The sequence below is a fragment of the Thermobia domestica genome, chromosome 11, assembly GCF_964235325.1.
Source record: "Thermobia domestica chromosome 11, izTheDome1.hap1.1, whole genome shotgun sequence".
Classification (NCBI taxonomy): Eukaryota; Metazoa; Arthropoda; class Insecta; order Zygentoma; family Lepismatidae; genus Thermobia; species Thermobia domestica.
The window spans coordinates 172048026-172070568 of NC_137464.1; the positions used below are offsets into that span (position 1 = coordinate 172048026).

The 22543-nt window shown below is 35.4% G+C and overlaps 1 protein-coding gene across 1 annotated transcript in view; it reads right to left on the bottom strand.

The window, feature by feature from the left end:
- Positions 1-22543, bottom strand: part of LOC145664561 (chaoptin-like) — a 408745-nt gene that overhangs the window by 255204 nt on the left and 130998 nt on the right. Inside the window, exon 2 of the mRNA XM_081731332.1 lies at positions 4414-4636. Within this exon, the coding sequence (XP_081587458.1) occupies positions 4414-4636 (223 nt within the window). The remainder of the gene's footprint in view (positions 1-4413; positions 4637-22543) is intronic.

Sequence of the window (22543 nt, forward strand, 5' to 3'; positions counted from 1 at the left end):
AATATCTTCTCCAAGCGAAACCTGAAATAATACTGTTCAGTTTGCACCTAAACAAAATACATTTGTAATATATATATATATATATATATATATATATATATATATATATATATATATATATATATATATATATATATGTGTGTGTGTGTGTGTGTAGCTGGGTCCTTCCTCATCTCTCCACATAATTCCCATTGATATCCAGGCATTTGTCTCACCGTTGCACCAATTTGCCCAAAAAAATCAAGGCTCTGGCTATTTAGCACTCTTCTCACTATCCGCTTCTCTTCTTCGCCAGTTGACTGAAGACTAGATCACTTGCGTCGAACCTGAACTCTTCTTCAATGAAACGCACTTCGACAGAAGTGATCTAGTCTCATCTTCTTGACAATAACTCTCGCTCCCACTCAACACGCAAACAAAACACAATATTGAAAAAATTACGATGGAAACGGCTATCCCATTCTACATAGTCTCAATTTAGCGCCGAGTTACTTCCATCTTTTTCCGGTGTTAAAGTCTGAACGCAAGATGAATGTTTCGAAACAGATGAAAAAGTGAAGCGGAATGTGAAGAGAATGTTAAACAGCCGGAGCCCTGATTTATTTATTTTTTTATTTTTTTATTTTTATTTATTTCTTTTTTTTTTTTTTTTTTTTTTTTTGCAAAGGGTGTGGACAAATTTGTGCAATGGTAGGGAAAATGCCTGAATCTCAATGGGAATTATGTGGAGGTGGGGAAGGACCGACCTGATATGTATAGTTTAAAAATTACCTTAAAAACAAATATTTTACAGCTTAGGGAAATATATTGAACGACCCACATAATTGTGTTCACAGTTTTATTTTTAGGTGCAATTTCTTTCACATAGAAAAGTACAAATAAAGGACTTGTCTCCTTTATGTTGCTTCATTACGCAGTAAGTGTTTAAAAATCCTCAAGCGATTTTTGACATGCTGTACATGAAACTGGCTTTTTTCCTATGACGTCGCACATGAATATTCAATTCTCTTTTCCTTGTGAAACCTTTCTCATAAACTTCCCACTCACTTATGAGGGTGGTCACCAATATGAATTAGATTAAGTTCCTTTAGGCGCCATTCGTATTCGACATTTTTACCTCATATATCACATGATGTTTGCATGTCATCAACTGCACTCTCCTCAGGTTGGTTAGAGCCTTTTACTACTTTTTACAATATCCATAATACCTTGAGGAAGTGTACAGCTATCTTCATTTTTTGATTAGTTTTCACTTCATTCTTTACTTACATTATCCTCATTATTGTAACGCTTTGCACACATCTTGACGTTATCATCATATTTTGAGTTTTCATTTTCTACTTCTGAAGATGTTCACCCACCGTCTTCACCCATGCTTCTGTCACACTTCTTACAGTTGAAATTATTTCCTTGTCCAATTCGAGTTTATCCATCGCATCACATCAATTTCCTTCTTTGATCATTTCTTCTATCCCATTCTAAATCAACATCATTTTCAATTTTAACTTTTATGTAGTCCTGAATAGGCATTAACTCTGTGTCATCTTCAGGAACTGATTGTTCTGATTTTTTTTATATAGAAGTCCACGGCTTGATAATCATTCAGTAGCGTCCCGGATTTTCATTTTTGAAATATGGCAACCCTAATATTCCATATGCGACGCAAAGTTATAACAAAATTTTACAAGTAATTCACCTGATGTTTTACCTCAAGAATATTCATTACGTTCATCTACATTCCCTATTCCATGTTTGATTGTTATAACGAACTTGAAAGCCTTGCATGAACTACAATTATAACGTCTCAATCTCTCCATTATTAGATACATCCGAAAAACAAGAAATCACTGTTAATAAAAATTTTTCATTCCTATTCACTATATTTATACGGGGAATTCACTTTTGTTCAATTTCTTCCATATAGAGGGTAGCCCCTAGTTACGTATATGATGTTTGATTTACTGTAGTAAAAATTTGAAATTCTGCACAAAAAGTTGCGAAATGGCAAAACTACGTAGGCTAAGATTGGGATAATGGTCACTGGATAACTATTAGTGTATGCCAGACAGGATGGCGGAACGGTTATCTCTGGAACAACGTGTACGTTTGTATTCTGCAACAAACAATTACACGGAGGTGAGACGGAGCTCTATCTCCCGATTTGACACTATCTTACTTTTTCTTATAGCATGTTTTAAAGGAAAAGAAAAATGTTTCCACATCACAAACGCAATTTGGGCAAAGTACAGGAAGCTATCACAGAAGAGATGCACAGAATGCCATCATGGATCTGTCAAGCTGCTTGTAACATTGTACTTCGTCCCCAAGCTTGTAACGATTTGGATGGTGTATATTGATGGACCATACCATAAAGAACAGAGATTAACATTCTTGTAGAGAAAAGTATGAAAATAATGTGCTTATGTTCACGTTATGTTGCTAGTTTCTTGACCTCAGTCTTAGAAACACCATATGCATAATTAAGGTCACCCTGTATTTACATGCTATGTTTAGTATGCTCATGCAAGCTTGTCCTACTATATTTTGTTTTGTAAACAAGGCAGTAAAGTTGTTTCTCCAGTAAGAGACATTAAATTAAGTCAATTGCGTACTAAAATTTGGTATTATGTAGATCCTTTTATCCAATAGCACTAGCAGTAATAAGTTACTCTCTTCGCACAATTGCACACGAAGTATATTTGACAACTTATAAGTATGCTAAGTCTGTCTGCTTTTTCCAAAGGTTTTAGAACATGTATTTGAACTAATTTGTGATTGGCCTCTAAGATTGATACTATAGGCCCAGTTTCTATTAGGAAATCTACTTTTTGTGTTTCACACTGCAAATAAACGAACTCTGGTATAGTCGTGGACAGAAATATTACAATGTAGAATCCGAATCTGAGCCAAACTTGTCAGCTAATCAAAACGTATTTACTGTGTTCTGGCGAATTAAACTTAAACATATATTATCAGTACAAATACTAGTAGTAAACTATAAATATGTTTTCCATATAACCTAACATAAATCATTCGAACTCAGTATGCATTTTCAATATTTTTGTATGAGAATATACTAAGATTACATGAGGCCGAAACACATTCTTTCAGTTAAGCTGCGCAGTTGAATGGGCTGAAAAAAATCTGGGTGAAAAACAACGATAAACTGAACTGATAGATCGGATTATCGAACAGTTGAAGTTTCAGTTTACATTTACTGCATTATTACGTTTAGTTAACTGCGCAGGTTGTTGTTGGAGCTAAGGTTGCTGCTCAGTTCAAATAACTTGTGCAAAAACCTGCCTCAACTGCGCAGTACACAGTTTATGATACAGCTATGACGTCACATAGAATAAGCTATGCAGTAATTTGAAAGTGTATATGCCCCTTTACGCACTGCATGATAATATTACTTTATAACAGGAAAAAAGAAAAGGCATATGTTCAGATTTGATTATATAGGGCTACAGTGAAAACGCTAAATATGTTCGCTACTGCATTTCAGAAGACATTCACTGGGCTTTCGGTGATCTATTTGTATGGACAGAGTAAGCGTTTCAGCTTGAGAAGTGACCATATGAAATTACTTTACGATAGCTTATAGGCAGATATAGTATATTCTTTAATGTTACAACCTTTAGAACTTATTGTTCATAACAAAAATCAACAACCAGTCACCAGCAGAATAAATACTTTGTTCTTTAAATATTTCTACCTGAGTCCACAGAAGCTGTCTTTCAGTGTATGACACTTTTGTAGTAGTAAGACTTGTTATATATATAAAATGTGTAAGAAACAGTTTTGACTCTGTTTCGATAATAGGAATAGAAAGCCTATCTAGCCTTTAACCTACCCCTACTTCAATATAAGATATTTCTCAGTAGTCAAAACAGTTTTCTCTTGGCATGAAATCACTGAAGCTTATGATGAAACCGTATTCAAAAGTACTGTAATGTTCTGTGTTGGCAGTCATTTTATAAACGAGATTCAAAACTATACGTAAGCAGGTATATGCAACATCTTTGGAATAAAATATTAACTATATTACTCAAACTTAACTATAAATACTATGATAATCCGCGCCTTATCTGAGCAGAGCTTGAACCGAAACTGAATTTCCGTCTTCCTGCTTTATCCAAAATTGATTTATATAACACTATATTTCCCGTTATCCTAATTCTGACTTGAGTCTAATAGAAATAAAAAAGAATTATTACTATCTTAAAAACCGGGACAAAAATAAACGATCATAATCATTAGTTTTAATAGCATTTTTGGTGTTTTACTTTTATCCCATACTTTAAAACAACAATATGTCATTGTAAATATTAATGAACACAATCTAGAACTGTTAAACCGACATTTACTTCATAAATATCATGTAAGTAGATATTATTTGAATAAAGAACTTACCAGGAAGCTTTGCAAATGGCACCCCAACACAGCTGATGTCCTTGACATTCTCCATGCTCTGGGGCGTCGTAAAATGGATGCCTCGAGAGTCGCTCTCGAATTTGCACGAACACATCGAGTTGAAAGTGCAGGGTGCCACTTGCTGTAACGAGCTCCATCTGGGAAACGTTAAAATCACTAGAACCACTCTTAGGGTACTGAGCACAAGGGATGTCAAAGACATCTGCAACAAAACAAGAGAAAACATCTTTTAAGATTTTCATTTACACATCAGAATGGGAACAAACTTGCTACAGCACATCAGGTTATGAAAAACAACGTGATTAATAATGTTTAAACCTATAAGAACGGAATAACAGATCAAATAGATTGTAAGTAAAAATACAAATACAGGAAAACTGTTCATAACGCGGATAATTGGTTCCACTAAAGGTTCACACTGTATCGAGGTAGTCACGAAAGGCCCAATAGTGCATGATCCTCATTTGTTTTGTGTGGAATGGAGCGCTTCACGATGGAAGAGCGTGTTGTCATAGTGAGAACTTATTACAAATGTGGTGAGCACTCCATTCCTATCGATACAGAAAATAGATGACTATCATGTGCTATTCAGCGCTCCGTGACTATTGCAGCTTTTCTATTTCAAGTGTGCTATTTCTTTCTGCTAATGCTGCTGTCGAAGTGGGTTTTCCCTTGCCTCCTTTGAAAGAGGAGGGACAATTTGCTCTGGCTGAAATCTTTCAATAGTTGGATGCGGAAGCGTTGCCACATACTTCGCTGTGCACTGTCTCGATAGCCATTCTAAGTAGCCTACAATCTTCACCCATCAGAACCAAACGACTGTATGACAAATTCGCAACACAGCTAAGAATATTCACTTCTTTTCCCAAAGCAAAGGGAGGGTTTCATCCATGAGATGGTTGTGGGGGCGGGGCAGAGAAATGTTTTCCATATTTTCCGACGGAACACTTGAAAATAGAAGGCCTTTAACCATAACGGAAACAGATAAAAATCGTGTAGCGTTCAATGCTGCCAACTTAAGCAACAGAAATGCATTATAAAAGTTGCGATCTTTATTGGACACATTTTATATATGATAAATGATACAGAAATTTATTTTAAACATATAACAATTAAAATAAAAAATATTTCTTCAATTGTAAGTGGCAAATGAAATATTTCAGTTCCATAGTTATGGACTGTAGACCAACGAAGAAGTACGATTAAGGAAGGGGAACAATTATGAAAAGAATTAATGAATTGAGAACGTAGGAAGAAACCGGACAATTTTAAGAGAGCCCATGGATACATTGTCTGTCACAACTTTGCATGGCCTAGAATTGAACCGAGGGAAGTCGCATCACAGGTGAACACTCTCCATCTGCGCTGTCGTGCTACTATTCTTCAATTGTAGATAACAATCATATTATTAGCCAATAACTTGATTCCATTTAAACAGTGAACTCTCTTGATGCTGTATGATTAGTGTTTGCGTCCTTGACGTGGGAATACTGGGTTCGAGAGTTGTGCGGAAAGAAGGAGAATTGTATTCATGTCAGTGGTCAGAATGGAGCAAATTGATTGAGAAAGTACATGTTACTAATGATATGTAGCTATAGAGATCGCGAACAACCATACAGCGAGATGCGACAATAATTTAGAACAACTTTCCATGAACGTAACCCAATTTCGAAGTCTATCACCGAAAGAATCATTCGACATTTTCAGGAAATTGAAGTGATAAAGACAACATGAGATCAAAAAAGTTGAAATCGTGTAACAGTGAGGCAGTTTCTTGGAATGTGTTACAATCTTGTATGGAAAACTTCCCAAACATCGACAACCAACGTTGTCAACAACGTGCTGATTTCTCTACGTGAACAACTTCTAGTGCTCAGTAACCTTACTTAGTACAATAGTCCTTTAGAACACGAATTGAGACAGATGACATTCATTATCACAATGAATTTTGCGAAGTAATGATTATATATCGATAACACAAGTATTACTCAAATGACATTGTATTCTATGATGAAACATTTACGTTGAACAATCAGGTGAGTTTATGGATGATGGAACATCATACTCTATTGGAGTGATAAATACGCGTATTGAATGATGGAATACCATACGCAATATCCGCAGAAATCGAATATTTGATTAGGATTATAGGAATCATTTTATTTATCTTTTCGCACTGACGGCAATCTGGCTGATGAGAAGTATTCGACAGTGCTTCGTAAACGGATTCTTTCTGCCATCAAGTCTCAATGTATAATTTTGATCGCGTTTGATTCCAACAGGACGGAGCGCCGCCACACGATGGACAAAATTTTCAAAAATACTTACATAAAACCCTTCTACAATGATGGATTGGAAGACGAGGTGTGATCAAAAGGTCTGCAAGATTTCCCAAACTATCACTTCTGGATTGCGTTCTATAACAGTATATTAAGAATAAGATTATCACACCAAACCACAAACCCTGAATGACGTACAGCATCGCATTGTGAAAGAAGCAAGATTTTCTCGTGTCTACAGTATGCACTTTCCAATGTTTACAACAGAGTAACCTACAGTCAGACAATCGAGAAAATGTAAGTAGATGTAAATAAATATCATATTTCTTGTTAATGCTCTCTGTAATATACAGTGTACAGTTACTCACAGGAATATGGTAAAGCCTCTTCCAGATAATTCTCAATTTTTGAATGTCAAACGTATCATACTCTATCTCAAAGAATTAACAATAGGACAAAAGTTTATATTCGACGAAAGTTTCTCGTTTTTGAAGAAAATTTCCCAAGGTTCAGCAACGAAATCTGTTAAGTCTCATATACGGAGTGTTCATTTATTATGTAGCCAAAATTCACTGGTGAAATCTTCACACCTAAACAATAAAAAAGTCCATATGAACATAGAACGAAAAACGCGTTCTTTCAAAGTTACGAGATCCCGAAATCCAGAAAATTGTAACTTCGAGGCTGCCTAGCTCAAGAACTATGAGAGATATTAAAGGGAGTTATAGTATAGGTTCTGCTTTCCCACTCCTCTCTCTAAAATCATGTGCGATGGTACAATCCAACTCTGAAGCATGGTTATTGTAATAGACAATGTAACAGTTCCTCTAATATATCTTTAACCACCTTTAATAAATAAACACGATATATATATATATATATATATATATATATATATATATATATATATATATATATATATATATATATAAAGCTAGATATAATGATTGGTATAATTACTAAACTAACATTAATAACAGGTCAGGGGCCCTTCATCACACTATTATCCTCACCTAACTTCTCCCTCCTGATGTAGTACTCAATACCACCGATCTTCTATATGTGAGGTTCTAACCTCTTATACACAGCTCTTTCGTTCATATGGAAAGTACGTTTATTCGGAACACTTATACGGACAGTAGAGTGTAAAATAAACTCTTGTAGTTATACGTTTAATTCACGTTAAGCAAAGAACCACAATTTCATGAATATTCGAAAAAAAATAATGCATTCCTTTTTACTTTCGAGTGCCGAAAGGAGAGAAGAAACCGTGGTGATCATGACAAAATAGAATTAAAAATTTCAATGGATTTACACGTTTCATGATCCATAGATACAAAAAATAATAATCTTCCGAAATATATTTGTCGGTTCATTTTGATGTACACTCGCCACGACGCCGTGCCGTTCAACTCCCTGCACCAAACTTTAAACCTAAGGTTTTTATGTGATTTTGGAGGCTTTTTTTAATTTTCTTCCTACCCCTAAAAATAAGAGTGCCGTAGTTTGCTGAAGAGTGAAAATTAAAAATTCCGATTTCCTCAGAAACAGTCCTAATTATTTTGTTTATATTTCATAAATGAATATTTCATTGACAACTCCAAACTGTGGTGTAAGTATCTAGGAAAAAATCAAGCAGAGTTTACGCTTGGGGTGCTTTTCTCTGACTTTTCCCTCAAAAATGACTGAGGCGATTTAGTTTGTATTTCATGACTAAATATTTCATTAATATTCCTATAATGTTGCGTAATGTAAATATCCACAAACTTATTCCTGGGGTAACTTCTTTTGACACTTCTGAGAATTACGTCTCATATGATTTTGTTGATATTTTATAAAGAATTATGTTATTAACACTTCCGACATACGACATATATAAAAAAAATCTCATGGAAAAAAATATTTTACGATTGGGGATGAGCTTTCTTTAGGCAAAGTTTTTCAAAAAAAATTTTACAGTTTTGTTCGTAGCTCACAACAAGATGTTTACTTAATATTTTCAGCATAACATAATTTAGTTAATGATTTGGAGCGAGAAATTTTAGTGCGGTGGCGCATACCTTCTATTAAATTCCTTACTTTAAAAGTTTGATTTTTTAAAAGTTACTTTTTAATGCAGTTACTTGAACTGATTTTTTTATTCTTTGATAAAAAATAAAGTGCGAAGTTTGTACTGCGTTGCTTTTTGCCTTTCGATTCACTTCGAAATTAGATGTGTTTTATTTCAGAGAAGTGTTGTAGTGAAAAAAATCTCTTTATTCGCAAAAGGACTTCGGTACAAATTATAGAATTTAATCAAATTGTTTGATCGAAATAAATGTAACAATCCTATTGAATTCCACTTCTGATTGAGGTAAATTATAAATTCATTGACCTTAATCTGCAAATTCGTTTGAATAAAAATACAAGTATAATCACCTTAATTAAAGATTTGTAGTGTAAGTGACTTACACTGAAATAATGTTGATTTACATGGTCAGATTAAAATATCTTGTCATGAGAATAAACTTGAAAAAGAAATCAGCTTTATACGTACTATTCCACGAAGATATCCGTTGATCATTTTCTTCAAGTAGCTCTCATGGCTAAACAAAATGGAAGAATGCCTGGCGTAATATGCAACCCACACATCAAGCATGTTGTGTTGGTTGCATATAAACTGCAATAGTTGCATATATCAAATTAGGGATGGCCGGATCCGAAGATCCGGATCTGATTGGGTCCGGATATCGGATCTGGATCCGGATCTCGGATTTCGGATCCGGATCTTGGATTTCGGATCTGGATCAGGATCTCTAATCTCGGATCTGGGTCCGGACCTCGGATCTGGGTCCGGATCTCGGTTCGAAATTCGGATCTGGATCCGAAATCCGGATCTCAGATCTTGATTCTTATCCAAACCCACATCCCACCCAAATTGTGATTGAATATTAAAAATTCGCCGAAAGAAATTTCACGAAGTCCTGACAGTGAAGAAGAAAACAGAAAATTAAGACGAATATTGGCAAGTCTATTTGCCTCCTTCATTCTAAACTAAAGATCAAATGCTTGCCTTACTAAAAATTAATCTGATTTGATCCGGATGAGAGTTCGAATGTCGAATCTAGGTCCACCCGGTTGCAGGACCGAGATGAAATACACATATATTTATATTTGAAACCGGAATACAAAACTCGAATATTTGAAATTCCTCAATACACCTATTTCATTGACAGTTAAGAAAACATAAACAGTTAAGACAAGTATTGACTAGTTTTTACGTATATTTATCTTGCTCAGTCTGCTCAATATATCAAATATATACCTTACAATTAGATTTAATAATTATTTAGTAAATCACAATATGAGCACCGAGAATAAACTATGAATTTTGGTGCCCCGTATCTAGATTTGAAATTTCGGATTCATACATAGAATCAGGCTGAAAGATAAATATTTGAGATCTGGAAACCGAAACAAGTGCTCGTACCAAGATCGTACCCGTTTGTACCTAAGTAATGCGAGCGGAAGGCACTTTCACTAATTCCGCATGTACTTTGGGGAACACGAGAAACTAAAAACAGATAAATATTCTTTTTCAGGGGCAAGTCGGGCTTTAACATGACTTTTCATGGGTGTTGTGTTCAAATACGAAAACTGTAATGGCGACTTGTTTGAAATAAATGCCTTTTCTTTTTTAGCAATAAAGTTGGGTACTTTCACATTGAATAAAAATTAGCAAAACACATTTAACTGATTAGAGTGCTGGTTCTTATGGAAGCTTTCATACTGAACCGAAGATTTCCTCATGTGGGTATCGGATTGCCACAATTCACCTTGCTGAAAAACGTGGTTTATCAGGAGGTCGGTCAAGATTCTTTTGCACTTAGCCTGTAGACTGCTTCTGGTCTCAATTTTTTCCATATAACAAGACTAACCATATATAAAGTTAGTTCAAAATGATTTAAAATATCACTAAATGACCTTAAGGGGATAATCGCGATTTAAATATTCGTAAATCAGAAGAGATGTAAAAGTTAAGCGTTAAAATAAATCCGATAATTCCTAATGCAACCTAATGATAGCAATAAAACTCCTTATGTAACATTTTCGAAGCTAAGATTAACAGGTATGTTCTTAAAGAGGGTTTATGGTAACATAGAATACTAAAATATAAATCCAATTATCATAAGTAGTACCTCTGACAGCCCCGCATTTCACATCACCATCGCCCTTCATCCTGACAAGTGGGCGATTCACTTACCCACAATGACTTTTCAGGCGTTCCAGTGACATCAATATCTCAGTTTGGGTTTGGGATCATGCTTCGGTGAACCTTGACTATCACCATCAGCAACTATTAGAGAATCAGAACTTATTTCTGTATTAGGTAATGTGGGTAACTATAAATTTTCGTCTATAGAAGACGGGGAGCGTGCCTTTGGTGCCCGTAGTCATGGGTTCAATTTCCGGAGAGGCACTCAACAATTTCGATGTTGACCCAGCATCGTGAGGACAATTGGGGAGTTATCTTAAGTAAGAGGTAGCGGACTCCAGTCTAGAAAGCCAGCATTAGGGACTTCGGGTGTCGATACGTTGACTACACATCCCCACTTTGAACGTAAGCCCGCTGGTAGGAACAGAAGGACTGTCGTGCCAAGAGTTTAGTTTGTTTTAATTATCATAAATGCCTTCTTTATTATTAAGTTTTATCCAATATTTTCTTTTCAACTAGTTTGCGAAACTCAGAGCTAGCTATTTGTTTTCTTTTTAATTTATGTTCAAAGTTAGCACAACTAATCACTAAGGAAAAACAATCTTTTCAATAAAATTCGCCTCGCGTCTTTCGTAGCTCTAAGTTTAGTTATATTTAGTTTTTTTTCTTAAGTTGAAGGGCGGTTTATCATTTTCCCCTCGCTTTCCCTATTTTTTTCTAGTTTTACCTATGTTTCTTTGCACGGACATTGCGCCTATACGCACGTGCTTAGTGTGTTCGTTTACAAAAGCGGGTCATTTTCCTGCCACTATAGAAAGTAAGAGTGCACTGTAACAGAGAAATATTAATTGACGTATGTAAGTTAATATATCTGTAATGAAGTCATAATTACTCAGTTTTTGCATCATACATAGTTTCCTCATCCTCATTAATCTCTTTACCCCCGCTTCCTGAATTCCAGTTCTAGTATTCGTTCTTGATGGGGGACTCATGTCTCATGTAGGCTTATTAACTATAACATCAGCAATAAAGAAAGTACGGTTTAATTTGCAATAATTTTAAAACATTACGTTAATTAAATAATAATAATAATAATAATAATACGGAGGGAGCTCAGGCTACTTGTTAGGATTCTTGCTTCGCAATTGGATAATACCGGGTTCGAATTCGGAGACCAGCCATCCTGACTGAGGATTTTCCAGGGTTGTTCCTCAGTTATACTGGGCAAATGTTAGGTTAGTACCTTGACCTAAGGCTCTGGAGACCTTCCTTCCATTCCTTTCCCAATATTTTCATCTGTTGATTACTACAGTGTAAAGTGGCCTCTGAGGATGTATCTGGTAGCTTATAATAAATAAACAATAACGATGTAATATATCTTCATGAAACGTGTGGGTTAATTTAACTACAGCCTTACAGTCCCAATAGATAAATAAAGTTTTGATATCAATTTCCTGACTTTTAAATACTATTTTCATATTGTTTCAGCTTTCAATTTTCTCATGTATGTTCCCACCGAGAATTGAAGAACCTGAGGTCACATGAACAAATGCGAATATGTTAAATATTTTTGAACACTTTAATATACAAAACACAAAACACTTCAATGATACGATGCATGGATATGTTTTCGTTACGTCCTGCAATGTATGATTAAAGAAACCTGGAGGGTGAAGAAAAAATAACAGAAATCTCTTTTATATTTACTCCTTTAACAAACTCCCGACCTCAGAAGGGCAAGCCATAAGTTAGGTAATAAAGTCATACAACGAACACAACCATATCGCTCTCCTGAAATTCTCGTGTGCATGTTTAAAAATCTACTGTTGTTCCACGCCAACCAGTCTATGTTTTTTGTTGTATATACCTTCGAAGTGATATTCATTATTACATTTGTTGATGGTTGGACTCTAGTGAGTCAGAAACTACTATTAATAAAGAGTTTGTTTTGTCTAGTATTCCTGAGATTAGAAGGGCCTTATGTCAAAGATATTTCATTTGTATATGAGAAAAAAAGAAAGTTTATTTTCTAAGAATAAAATAAATATTTTCAATGTGAAGCTAACATTAAGTTTCGAAGAGAAGCTAAACAGAATAATTTGTTACCATTTACATCAGTTTTCAGACAGTTCACTATACTCTGAAATGGGAAGCAATCAAACTTGGAAACATTTTACTAAAGAGACTTCAACAGAAAGTGCAACATGTAAATATTATAAGGTTAAAATAAAATAAACAAGAAAGGTAGCACAAACGTGTTATGGAAACATTTAAAAGCACAGCAACCTACTATATCAGTGAAACCGAAAAAAGTTTTAACGAATTTTAGATATTCAATTTTATTATCACAATTTCAGATGTAGGTTTGGATACGAATCAAGATCTGAGATTCGAATTTCGGATCCAGATCCGAGATCCGAATTTCGAATCCACATCCGAGATCCGGATTCAGGTCTGAGATCCGAATTTCGGACCCAGATCCGAGATCCGAATATCGGATCTGAGATACGGATCCGAGATCCAGATCTAGGTCCGGATCCGGGATATCCGGATCCGAAAATTTTTGGCCATCCCTAATATCAATACGTGAGAAGCTTTTAGCTGCGGTATGAAAACATCAGCGTACTTTAAGTAAGGGTGGAAACATACATCCAAACACCTGCACCTTAAAGAACAGGTTACGTCTCATTAATGCTACCGAGAAGGGAGCAATTTTCCCATGAATTTGAGAAACACATGCATTTCAATAAATTGTACACCAATAAACTATAAGAAAACGTGAAACTAATATCCACGAACAATCTTCCTTCCCCTCCTGACCAAATTTGAAATTACGTTACTAGAGCTGAGGTAACTGGTTCATTGTGTCATAGGATTAAAATAAAATTTTAGTTCAGTGTATGTAACAAGTATCGTAAATGACTGAGAAAAAGCTCTTCAATAATGGACATTATTTTTTAATTTGATACAAATACAGAAGATAAAATTTCAACTTTTATATAAACTAACCAAGTTAAGTTTGAGACAAATTTCGAAAGTCTCTACACACATAATTTGAAGCCGGCATTTATGTCAATATCAAGTTTCTAAATCAAAACTTGATTTCCAAATTAGAAGTTAATATTTAAGATTATTAAGTGATTAATTATCTGACTTTTGTGCTAGACATAGTTAATTCTATATTTGTGTTAGAAATATTGTTGTTTTAGTTTAAGTGAAACATAAGGGCATAATAGAGTTTGGGTACGTTTAAATTTACTAACTCATTTAAGCAACATTGAACCACCATCTAGAATGGATTATCTGAATACGATACGCTCATTTTCACAGTAGCTGTTGAAGTATAAAATAAATTATTTTGAGTTTCAGTACATGATAACAATCAAATTTGGAAACAACACTGTTAACTTTTTCGTCTAAGCAAATTTATTAGTTTAACCTGAAGAATCCTTCGAACTCGGAGTTTTTTTTGTTTTTTTTTTAAGAAAAAAAATATTGAAAACTAATAACTGAGAGTCCTTTCGCAAGCACATAAATAATACGGCTGTCTATGTAGATTGAGGAAACAAGTTCCTTAGTAGCGATAGTGTCGATAGCAATTTTACATTCCTGTGCGGTCATGTCGCAGCGGTCTGTACAGTTCAGTAATTAAATTCGTGTAGGAACCCGGCTCGTCTGTGTAACTAATGTTCGTTTGATACAAAATATGTATCACTAATTCCTCAGCATGAATAAGAGCTTGATCCGTACAACAAAAATATTTGAATGCACAGAAACCTAACAAACAAAATGTGTATTAGGAATTATAAATTAAACACATTGCGATTGAACTATACGATGTCATCTAAATCGTATTGAGGCTTTAAGACATAAGGTGTGTTAATGTCCCAAATCTCAGAGTATATAGGTCGCAGTATGTCAGGCCTCTCAACCAAGAAACAGTAATTTAGAGTGGTCACATCCGAGATCAGGACTCACATATGCAGCCGTTTCGTTTGTCCATAGACGAACATCATCCACATTGCAACGCCACCCACAATAAATTTCTGACAAGAGTTTAAAAAAGGATTCATTATGCGCAAGCTGATAAAACTTTTAAATGGTCTTCCATTAAGTAAGATCATACAGCAGTCGATACCAAGCTTCCTGAGATACGTCAATTCATGAACATCTTAAATAACTTCACCATCCTTTTGAAACAAAAAACGGGGTTCATTTAAGATCAAGTCAAGCATTGTATCTTTTGGTTACAAATATTTGTGATGACCTTATCAGGACCACAATATGGCATCTTGTCATTGGCTAATCCCGCAAACAATCTTCGAACTGGGAACATGCATATTAAAAATCAGCAGTAGAACGTGTCGCTCTACGCTCAGAAGTTATCTTTGCAGAAAGCCTACCTGCGTTATCTTGTGCCTAGTTTCCACTTCTGCAGACAAGGAGGACGAATGGAAATATGCAACTGATATCATCATACGAAACGTGCAGCAGAAATTGCGACAGTTGCGTTTCCGAATGCACTTCTATATGATTACACATCAAATGCTACTATATGTCATATGAGAGGCATAGGTTTAACTGAAAACTCGACATTAACTGTCGAGATTACCTTCGCACCTAACGTATTTGGCAGCTGATAGTTGATGCTATAGCAGGGCCAGCAAGAGAAGGTCTCTGACATCTCGCAGTGACGTTGCCACTACTCTCGTGTAAAGGCTTTTTTCGGTGCATTTATAATGGCAATTTGATTAATGATGTAAGACAGTGTGACCGTGGTTGGTAAAAGCGGTACCAAAGTAGGGTCTCCATTGTCCCTCTGAATGTCATAAGAAACGTCAGAGACCATCTCGTGTTGGCCCCGCTATAGTAGAAGTGTAAATAATGTTGGAATTCTTATAATCCGAAAGGTATTGCGCTCTAAAAATGAGTGGACTTTTCGCAAAACTGTGCTATATTTTACAAGTTTATTTCCATAAAGGCTCACGCTCCTGAAGCAATTTGTGCTGTTTATGAACAACTTACGTTTACAACAGTAACAACTGAAAGTTGGTTCAGTCCATTCCGTTCTGCAAATTTCGATGCCCAAGATGCTATTCGCAGTGGGCGACCAATCACAGCAAACGAGATGATATTCTGGCTAACGTTGAGTAAGACTAACATATAAGCAATCACGACATCGTCAAGAATCTAGAGTCCATCAACAAACAGCGTTAAATCATTTGGAAAAACCTAACTACGAAACAGAATCTCGACATTCATGTGCCACATGATTTGACTGAAATACATTTACTCGATGAAATTTCTAGCTGAGAATCTACACTGAAATGTAAATAACTTGAATCATTTCTGAAGTGGTTGATCGCGGCGGTGATGAAAAGTGTATAATCTACGATAACAATACTGTACACGAAAAAGATAGTGGCCGGGATGAAGAGAAGCTCCAGGATCTATGGCAATGTCCACGTTGACTCCCAGGAAGTGTATGTGGTGGGATTGGAAGGGCATTGTGCATTACGAGTTGATACTGATAAGTAGAACGACAGATTCGGACCTGTAGTATCGAGGGTACCCCAAGCCATTCAAAACAAAGGCGTCAATAGTCAACAAAAAAGGCGTCATATAACACGCTTACAACGCTAGGCCACATGCATATTTAACGACTTGTTAGAAATTGAAGAACGTGGCTGGGAGGTCATAATGCACCCACCTTTAAGCCCGAATCTGGCATTGTAAGACTAATTTGTTTTGGCCTCTACAGAATTCCCTGAATGGTGTTAAGTTAGTTGCAAAGAGGCCTGTGAAAACCACGTGTCATAATTTTTTGGCCAAAAATACAGCAGCTGTATAGCGACGGAATTGTGATCTTGCCAGAAAAATGGCACGATGTCATCGAGCAAAACTAATGCATTGTAGTTTTATATTATTATTTTCAATTTACGATTTTTTTTCTCAATTTTGACCTCCAAGTTCTCAATTCTTTATAGACAACCTGATACTTTCATCATGCAAAGTTTGCCACAATATGATATAATCTGTCTCCGATTCATTGAACCACAAAGAAAGCGTAAAACACTTTAGAACTTTGCTGACAACATAATGTTTTATCAATCTAAATCGATTGTTCGATTTATCAAACACATATATATTTATCCCAAACAATCTACGCATTTGGGGCATGGCAAAAATTATTATTTCCCTGAAAATTTTCATAACTAAATTATTACGTTACAGCTTTTAGTAAGAATTCCCAGGCTTCACGTCGAAGTACGTTCCGTTCAGTTTCCACATAACGTATAATGTTACAAAGAATTCCAATGTTCAACAATTGGTCCAAATTGTCAAAATTCTATCCAATCAACGCTCTATCTCTCATTAACGGTCCATTCAATTATGAAATATATTTTTGACTTCCAAACCACGCAATGCATAAATATCGGAAGTTATATGGAATGGCTGTAAACATGAAGTCATTCCATTGTCAGAGGTTATATGAAGTTGTCAACATTCTATAAAATCCTTTCAAATATTCTATTAGCAAGATTCACCCCATACGCAGATGAAATTATTGGAGATTATCAGTGCGGATTTAGACGAAATCGATCAACTATCGACCAAATATTTACCTTCGTCAAATACTAGAAAAGAAGTGGGAATACAATACCCCGGTACATCAACTATTTATTGATTTTAGAAATGCGTACGGCTCGTTTAGGAGAGAAACATTATACAATGTTCTTACAGAACTTGGAATACAGAGAAAGCTAATTAGATTAATTATGATATGTCTAAATGAATCCCAAAGTAAAATCCGGGTAGAAAAATTTTTGTACACGAGCTTTCACCTCGAAAATGGCCTAAAACAAGCAGATACATTGTCGCCATTATTATTCAACTTTGTCCTGGAGTACCCTATAAAGAAAATCAAAGATAGCAACCAGTGCCTAGAGTTGAACGGTATTCACCAGGTTATGGCATATGCTGATGATGTAAATTTAATAGGGTATGATAGGAGAACAATAGAAAGAAATGCAGAAATCTTATTAAACGCTTGCAGGAACATAGATTTAGAAGTACATGCAGAGAAAACTAAATGCATGGAAGTGCGTCGGCACCGTAATACAGCAAATTATAGGCGCGTTAAAATATTAAATAATACTTTTGATGAAAATATGGATACTACCAAATATCTAGGATCAATATTAACAGACGAAAATCATATTCACGAAGTAATTAAATGTCGACTAAAAGCAGGGAATTCATGTTGTTATTCAGTTCAAAATGTCTTGTCGTCGCGAATTCTGTCGAGGAATTTGAAGCTTAAAATATATAAAACGATAATCATGCCTGTTGTTCTATATGGTTGCAGAACATAGTCGCTTACTCTGAAAGAAAAACATAGATTGAAAGTATTTGACAACAAGATGCTGAGACGAATATTCGAACCCAAGAGGAACAGAAATGGGGAATGGGGGAAACTTCTTAACGAGGAACTACATAATTTATACGGTTTACCAAATATTGTTAGAATCATCAAGTCTAGGAGGCTTAGATGGGCAGGTCATGTAGCTAGGATGGAAGAAAGTAGAAACACTTTCAAAGTCTTGACTGGAAGACCAATCGTAAAACGACCATTAGGAGGACCTAGGTGCAGATGGGAGGACGACATTAAGATGGATCTCGCAGAGATAGGAATACAAAGTAGAAACTGGATCCAATTGGCTAAGGATAGAAGTCAGTGGAGAGCTTTTGTGAACGCGGCATTGAACCTCCGGGTTTCATAGGTCATAGAATTAGTTAGTTATATGGAATGGCTATGTTCGTTTATCAGTCTATCTGTCTGTTGATATGTGTTAGAATACAGACCATAAGAAATGTCAAGAAGTGGTTTGTCGGAATATGATTCAGCGTCCCACAAATAAGTTCCATCTTCTTCGTAAATCCTTAATTCAAACTCGAAGTGGTAGATATTAACCATTTCTGATTTGAATGTTGTTCGCCATAGAGTAAAATGGTAACAAATAGTAACAAGCAATTTAGTCCAATCAATTCAGTGTCTCAAGAAAATATACCATCTTCACCTTCACCCCTATACTAAAACAGAAATTTAGGGAATTTAATATTTACACTTTCACTATTAATCTCCATAAAACAAAAATTGTAAAAGGCAGCGAGAAGCGGCTTCTGGGAATCTATTCAACGTCTAAACGGTAGATTTTATCTCCTCTGTTAACTGTATAGTCGAAATGGAAGTGGTAGAAATTATCAATTTTATTTTTTAATGTTGATCATCATAGAACATAAACGGCAATATATAGCGAGGTGCAGCCCGCGGTGGCTCAGTGGTAGAGCGTTCATCTCTGGTTAATGGAGTTCTTGATTCTATAACAGCTCGCGCCAAGTAAGGTTTACCGTGGACAAACACCGGGTGCAAGCGTTTTCTAGGGGTTCTCCCGTTTCCTTCCGCTTTCTTCATTCCACCATTTCATCTATTTCTCATCATCACCGTCTCGTAACCTAGCCGGCATAATCTTCGGACATAAAATTTAAAGATTTCATTTCATTTCAAAGTGAGAAGCATTTAAAAAAATTGATTCTGTGTCTCAAGAGGAAGTTTTATTTCCATGATTATCCTCCACTTTCAATGTTGATCGATATGAAATTTATAATGCTTTTAATGTACGCTTAAAAACAGGAGTGCAAATTTCGTTTAAATTTCTAAACGATTCCTAATTAATTTCTGCTAATTTCTGACGATTCCTAACAGAATGAATGAGTGAATGAATGATAATAAACATAAGTAACTATCAGTAGATGAATACAGCGAAATAAAATGAAATATATCGACTTAGAAAACACTGTGTGAAGAAGAAAATACGACTTTTGAAAATTCACACTTGTATTGACAGAGAAAGTGACGAAATTACTTGCCTTACAACTCACAAAAATAAAAAAATCAGGTTACCAGGAAATACCATTGTATCTGGCAGCTCCCTCCAGGTGTAGTGTTATCACCTACTATCCCTTTTTGCAAAGTGTCAACAGACTGCTCTAGTGGCGAGGCATATGACTGTCTGCTATACTTGTATCTGCCGTAAGCGGAACGGCCAGCCATTTAAGCACTGGTACAGGTATGTAGCGCATTCAATGTTACTTGTATGATATTCGCAGAGAGATGTGACAAATAACTACATATTTATTTAAGTAAAATGGAATGGTTACATATATTTTTCGTTCAGTATACAGTAACATTTAAATCGACTTATGGGAATAATTTACTTTCTAACTTTTGGAGACTTAGTTCAGAATTAATTAAAGAAGCTTGGAAAGTAGTCACTCATTTTTTGCAGCTTATTTAGAAGAAAAAAAAAGGAAAAAAATCTCATTTCTACATTGTAATGGTGGGACATGTTGCCCCAACTTATTTTGCATTTATTATTTTAAATTGCACCTGTTATCTGCCATCTCAAGGAGTTTCCCCACTGACTAAAGGGCTAAAACGAAGAAGAAGAATAGAAATAATAAACTTACATTGGCAGATTCAAGTCGATGTCATTTTCGTTTATTTGTCTTATTGTAGTTGTCCTAAACTATGACTACATAGTTTATATTAGTTACTATATTTTGTTAGATATTACTCGCCGATTACATGATATTCTATATTCTTGACAATTTCGAGTAATGGAGCAGTCAAGTTGTAATGTATTACCTGTGCAAGGAAGTTCCTAATGGAATTATACTTGTGGCTTTCAGCCCGTTCTTACCTGGGACATTTTACTCAACTTGGAATTCTTTTGTGCATTAAACAATTCACTATTGTTAGTGTTTTTGGTCTTTTGCCTATATTTCTGGCAGGTTTTTGAGACTTGTATTTGTGCCTACTAAATTAGAACATTAACTCAGAGAAATGACATATACTAAAGAGACATATTTGTTACTAAAATACAGTATGTTATTTGAGTTTGGTTTTCAGCCTATTAGTTGGTGGAAGCTCACGAACTTGTTTCCACTATCCTGTTTTTGTTTCATGTAATATTTTGTTAACGTCTGGATTCGCTTATTGTAATAAAGTATACTTGCTGTCAAATAACTTTATTCTTTCATGAAAGATTTTAGTATTCACGTTAATTAAGTCACCGAAAGACGTCTGGTAAGATAGCCCCCCGACTTTAGAAAAATGAAACAATGACTAGGTCATTCGTTTGTACTACGTTTGTACCGTTTGTAACGAAAACATTTAGGCTTGTACTATTTTCCTTACAGGGTTACTTGCGAGGTCAGCTGGGGAGAAAAGCCCCCACGTATCACAGCACAAAAGTTTGAAATACACCATTCGAAACCAAATCGTTTGTACCGTTTGTACCGTTTATACCGAAAAGATGTAGAACTACAAGTTGCAATGAAGAGCAGTACAATTTGCAAGACCTCGCACGTTATAGCAGAATGCTATAATGTCAACGTACATTTGTGGCATTAACAAACAAAAGTTCTTTCTTCAAATATCTCAAAATGCGTTTTGTGGACTAGTAGTGTTTTTCCACTCACCGATTCAATTAAATTTTCTTTATTTCTGCCATTTTTCCTAAGTAAATACCGTATTATTCAACAATGGCATACTTGCTTTCGGCTTTTGTCTATGAAAGCGGCGAGCTTCTCGAGTCGCTAGTGTGACAGATACCTCTGTATAAACAGTTGACTTCTTCATTTGGTGTAAAACTGAAACGTAAAAGGACGCAGTTTAGGTGAGTAAATATTTCATTTTTTTTTATTTTTCTTTGTTTAAGATTATGTCAATATTATCAGTTCCGGATTTATGTCAATTAAGTTTCTTTCTAAATTTGTATACACTTTGTTTTCCAAATGTCATTCCCTCTTTCTCGAAAACTATCAGGGTACAAACAAAACTTTTGTCGGTACAAACGATACAAACAATTTGCTTTCGAATGGTGCATTTCAATTTTTTGTACTGCGATCGCCAAGATAGCCCCGCTTTCCAAATGTCATCCCCTCTTTCTCGAAAACTATCAGGGTACAAAAAAAAACTTTTTCGGTACAATGGGTGCAAACGATTTGCTTTCGAATAGTGTATTTCAATTTTTTTGTGCTGTGATACGGGGGAGGGGGCTATCTTGGCGCCAAGATACATCCCCCAGTTGACCTCTCAAGTAACGCTATAAGGAAAATGTATAAACGAAAATATTTTCGGTACAAACGGTACAAACAAATGACCTAGTCATTGTTTCAGTTTTCTAAAGTCGGGGGGCTATCTTGCCAGACGTCACCGAAAGTAGGCCCTTTTGTAAGTTCCCTTACAGGTTAATCTAATCTTGGTAGGGAGGGGGTTTTGAATTATCTTCCACTCATTGATGAAAAATTCCGCTGTATTTGATTTATGACTAGATGAGTAATATCTCTTCTTCTTGGGAATAACATCAAGATGTGACTGCGACTACAGTGCTGTGCTTCAGTGCTATTTTCGGGTGGTTTGGTTGCAGGCTCTAGGTTATTAATGGTAATGGAACTTAAATTAACGATTTTATTCGATGCGTTTTCAGAAGAAAAGAAGCGAAATATATTTCAGATAATCATCTGCAAACATCGTTTAGCTCAAGATCGTTACAAGATGAAAACGTTA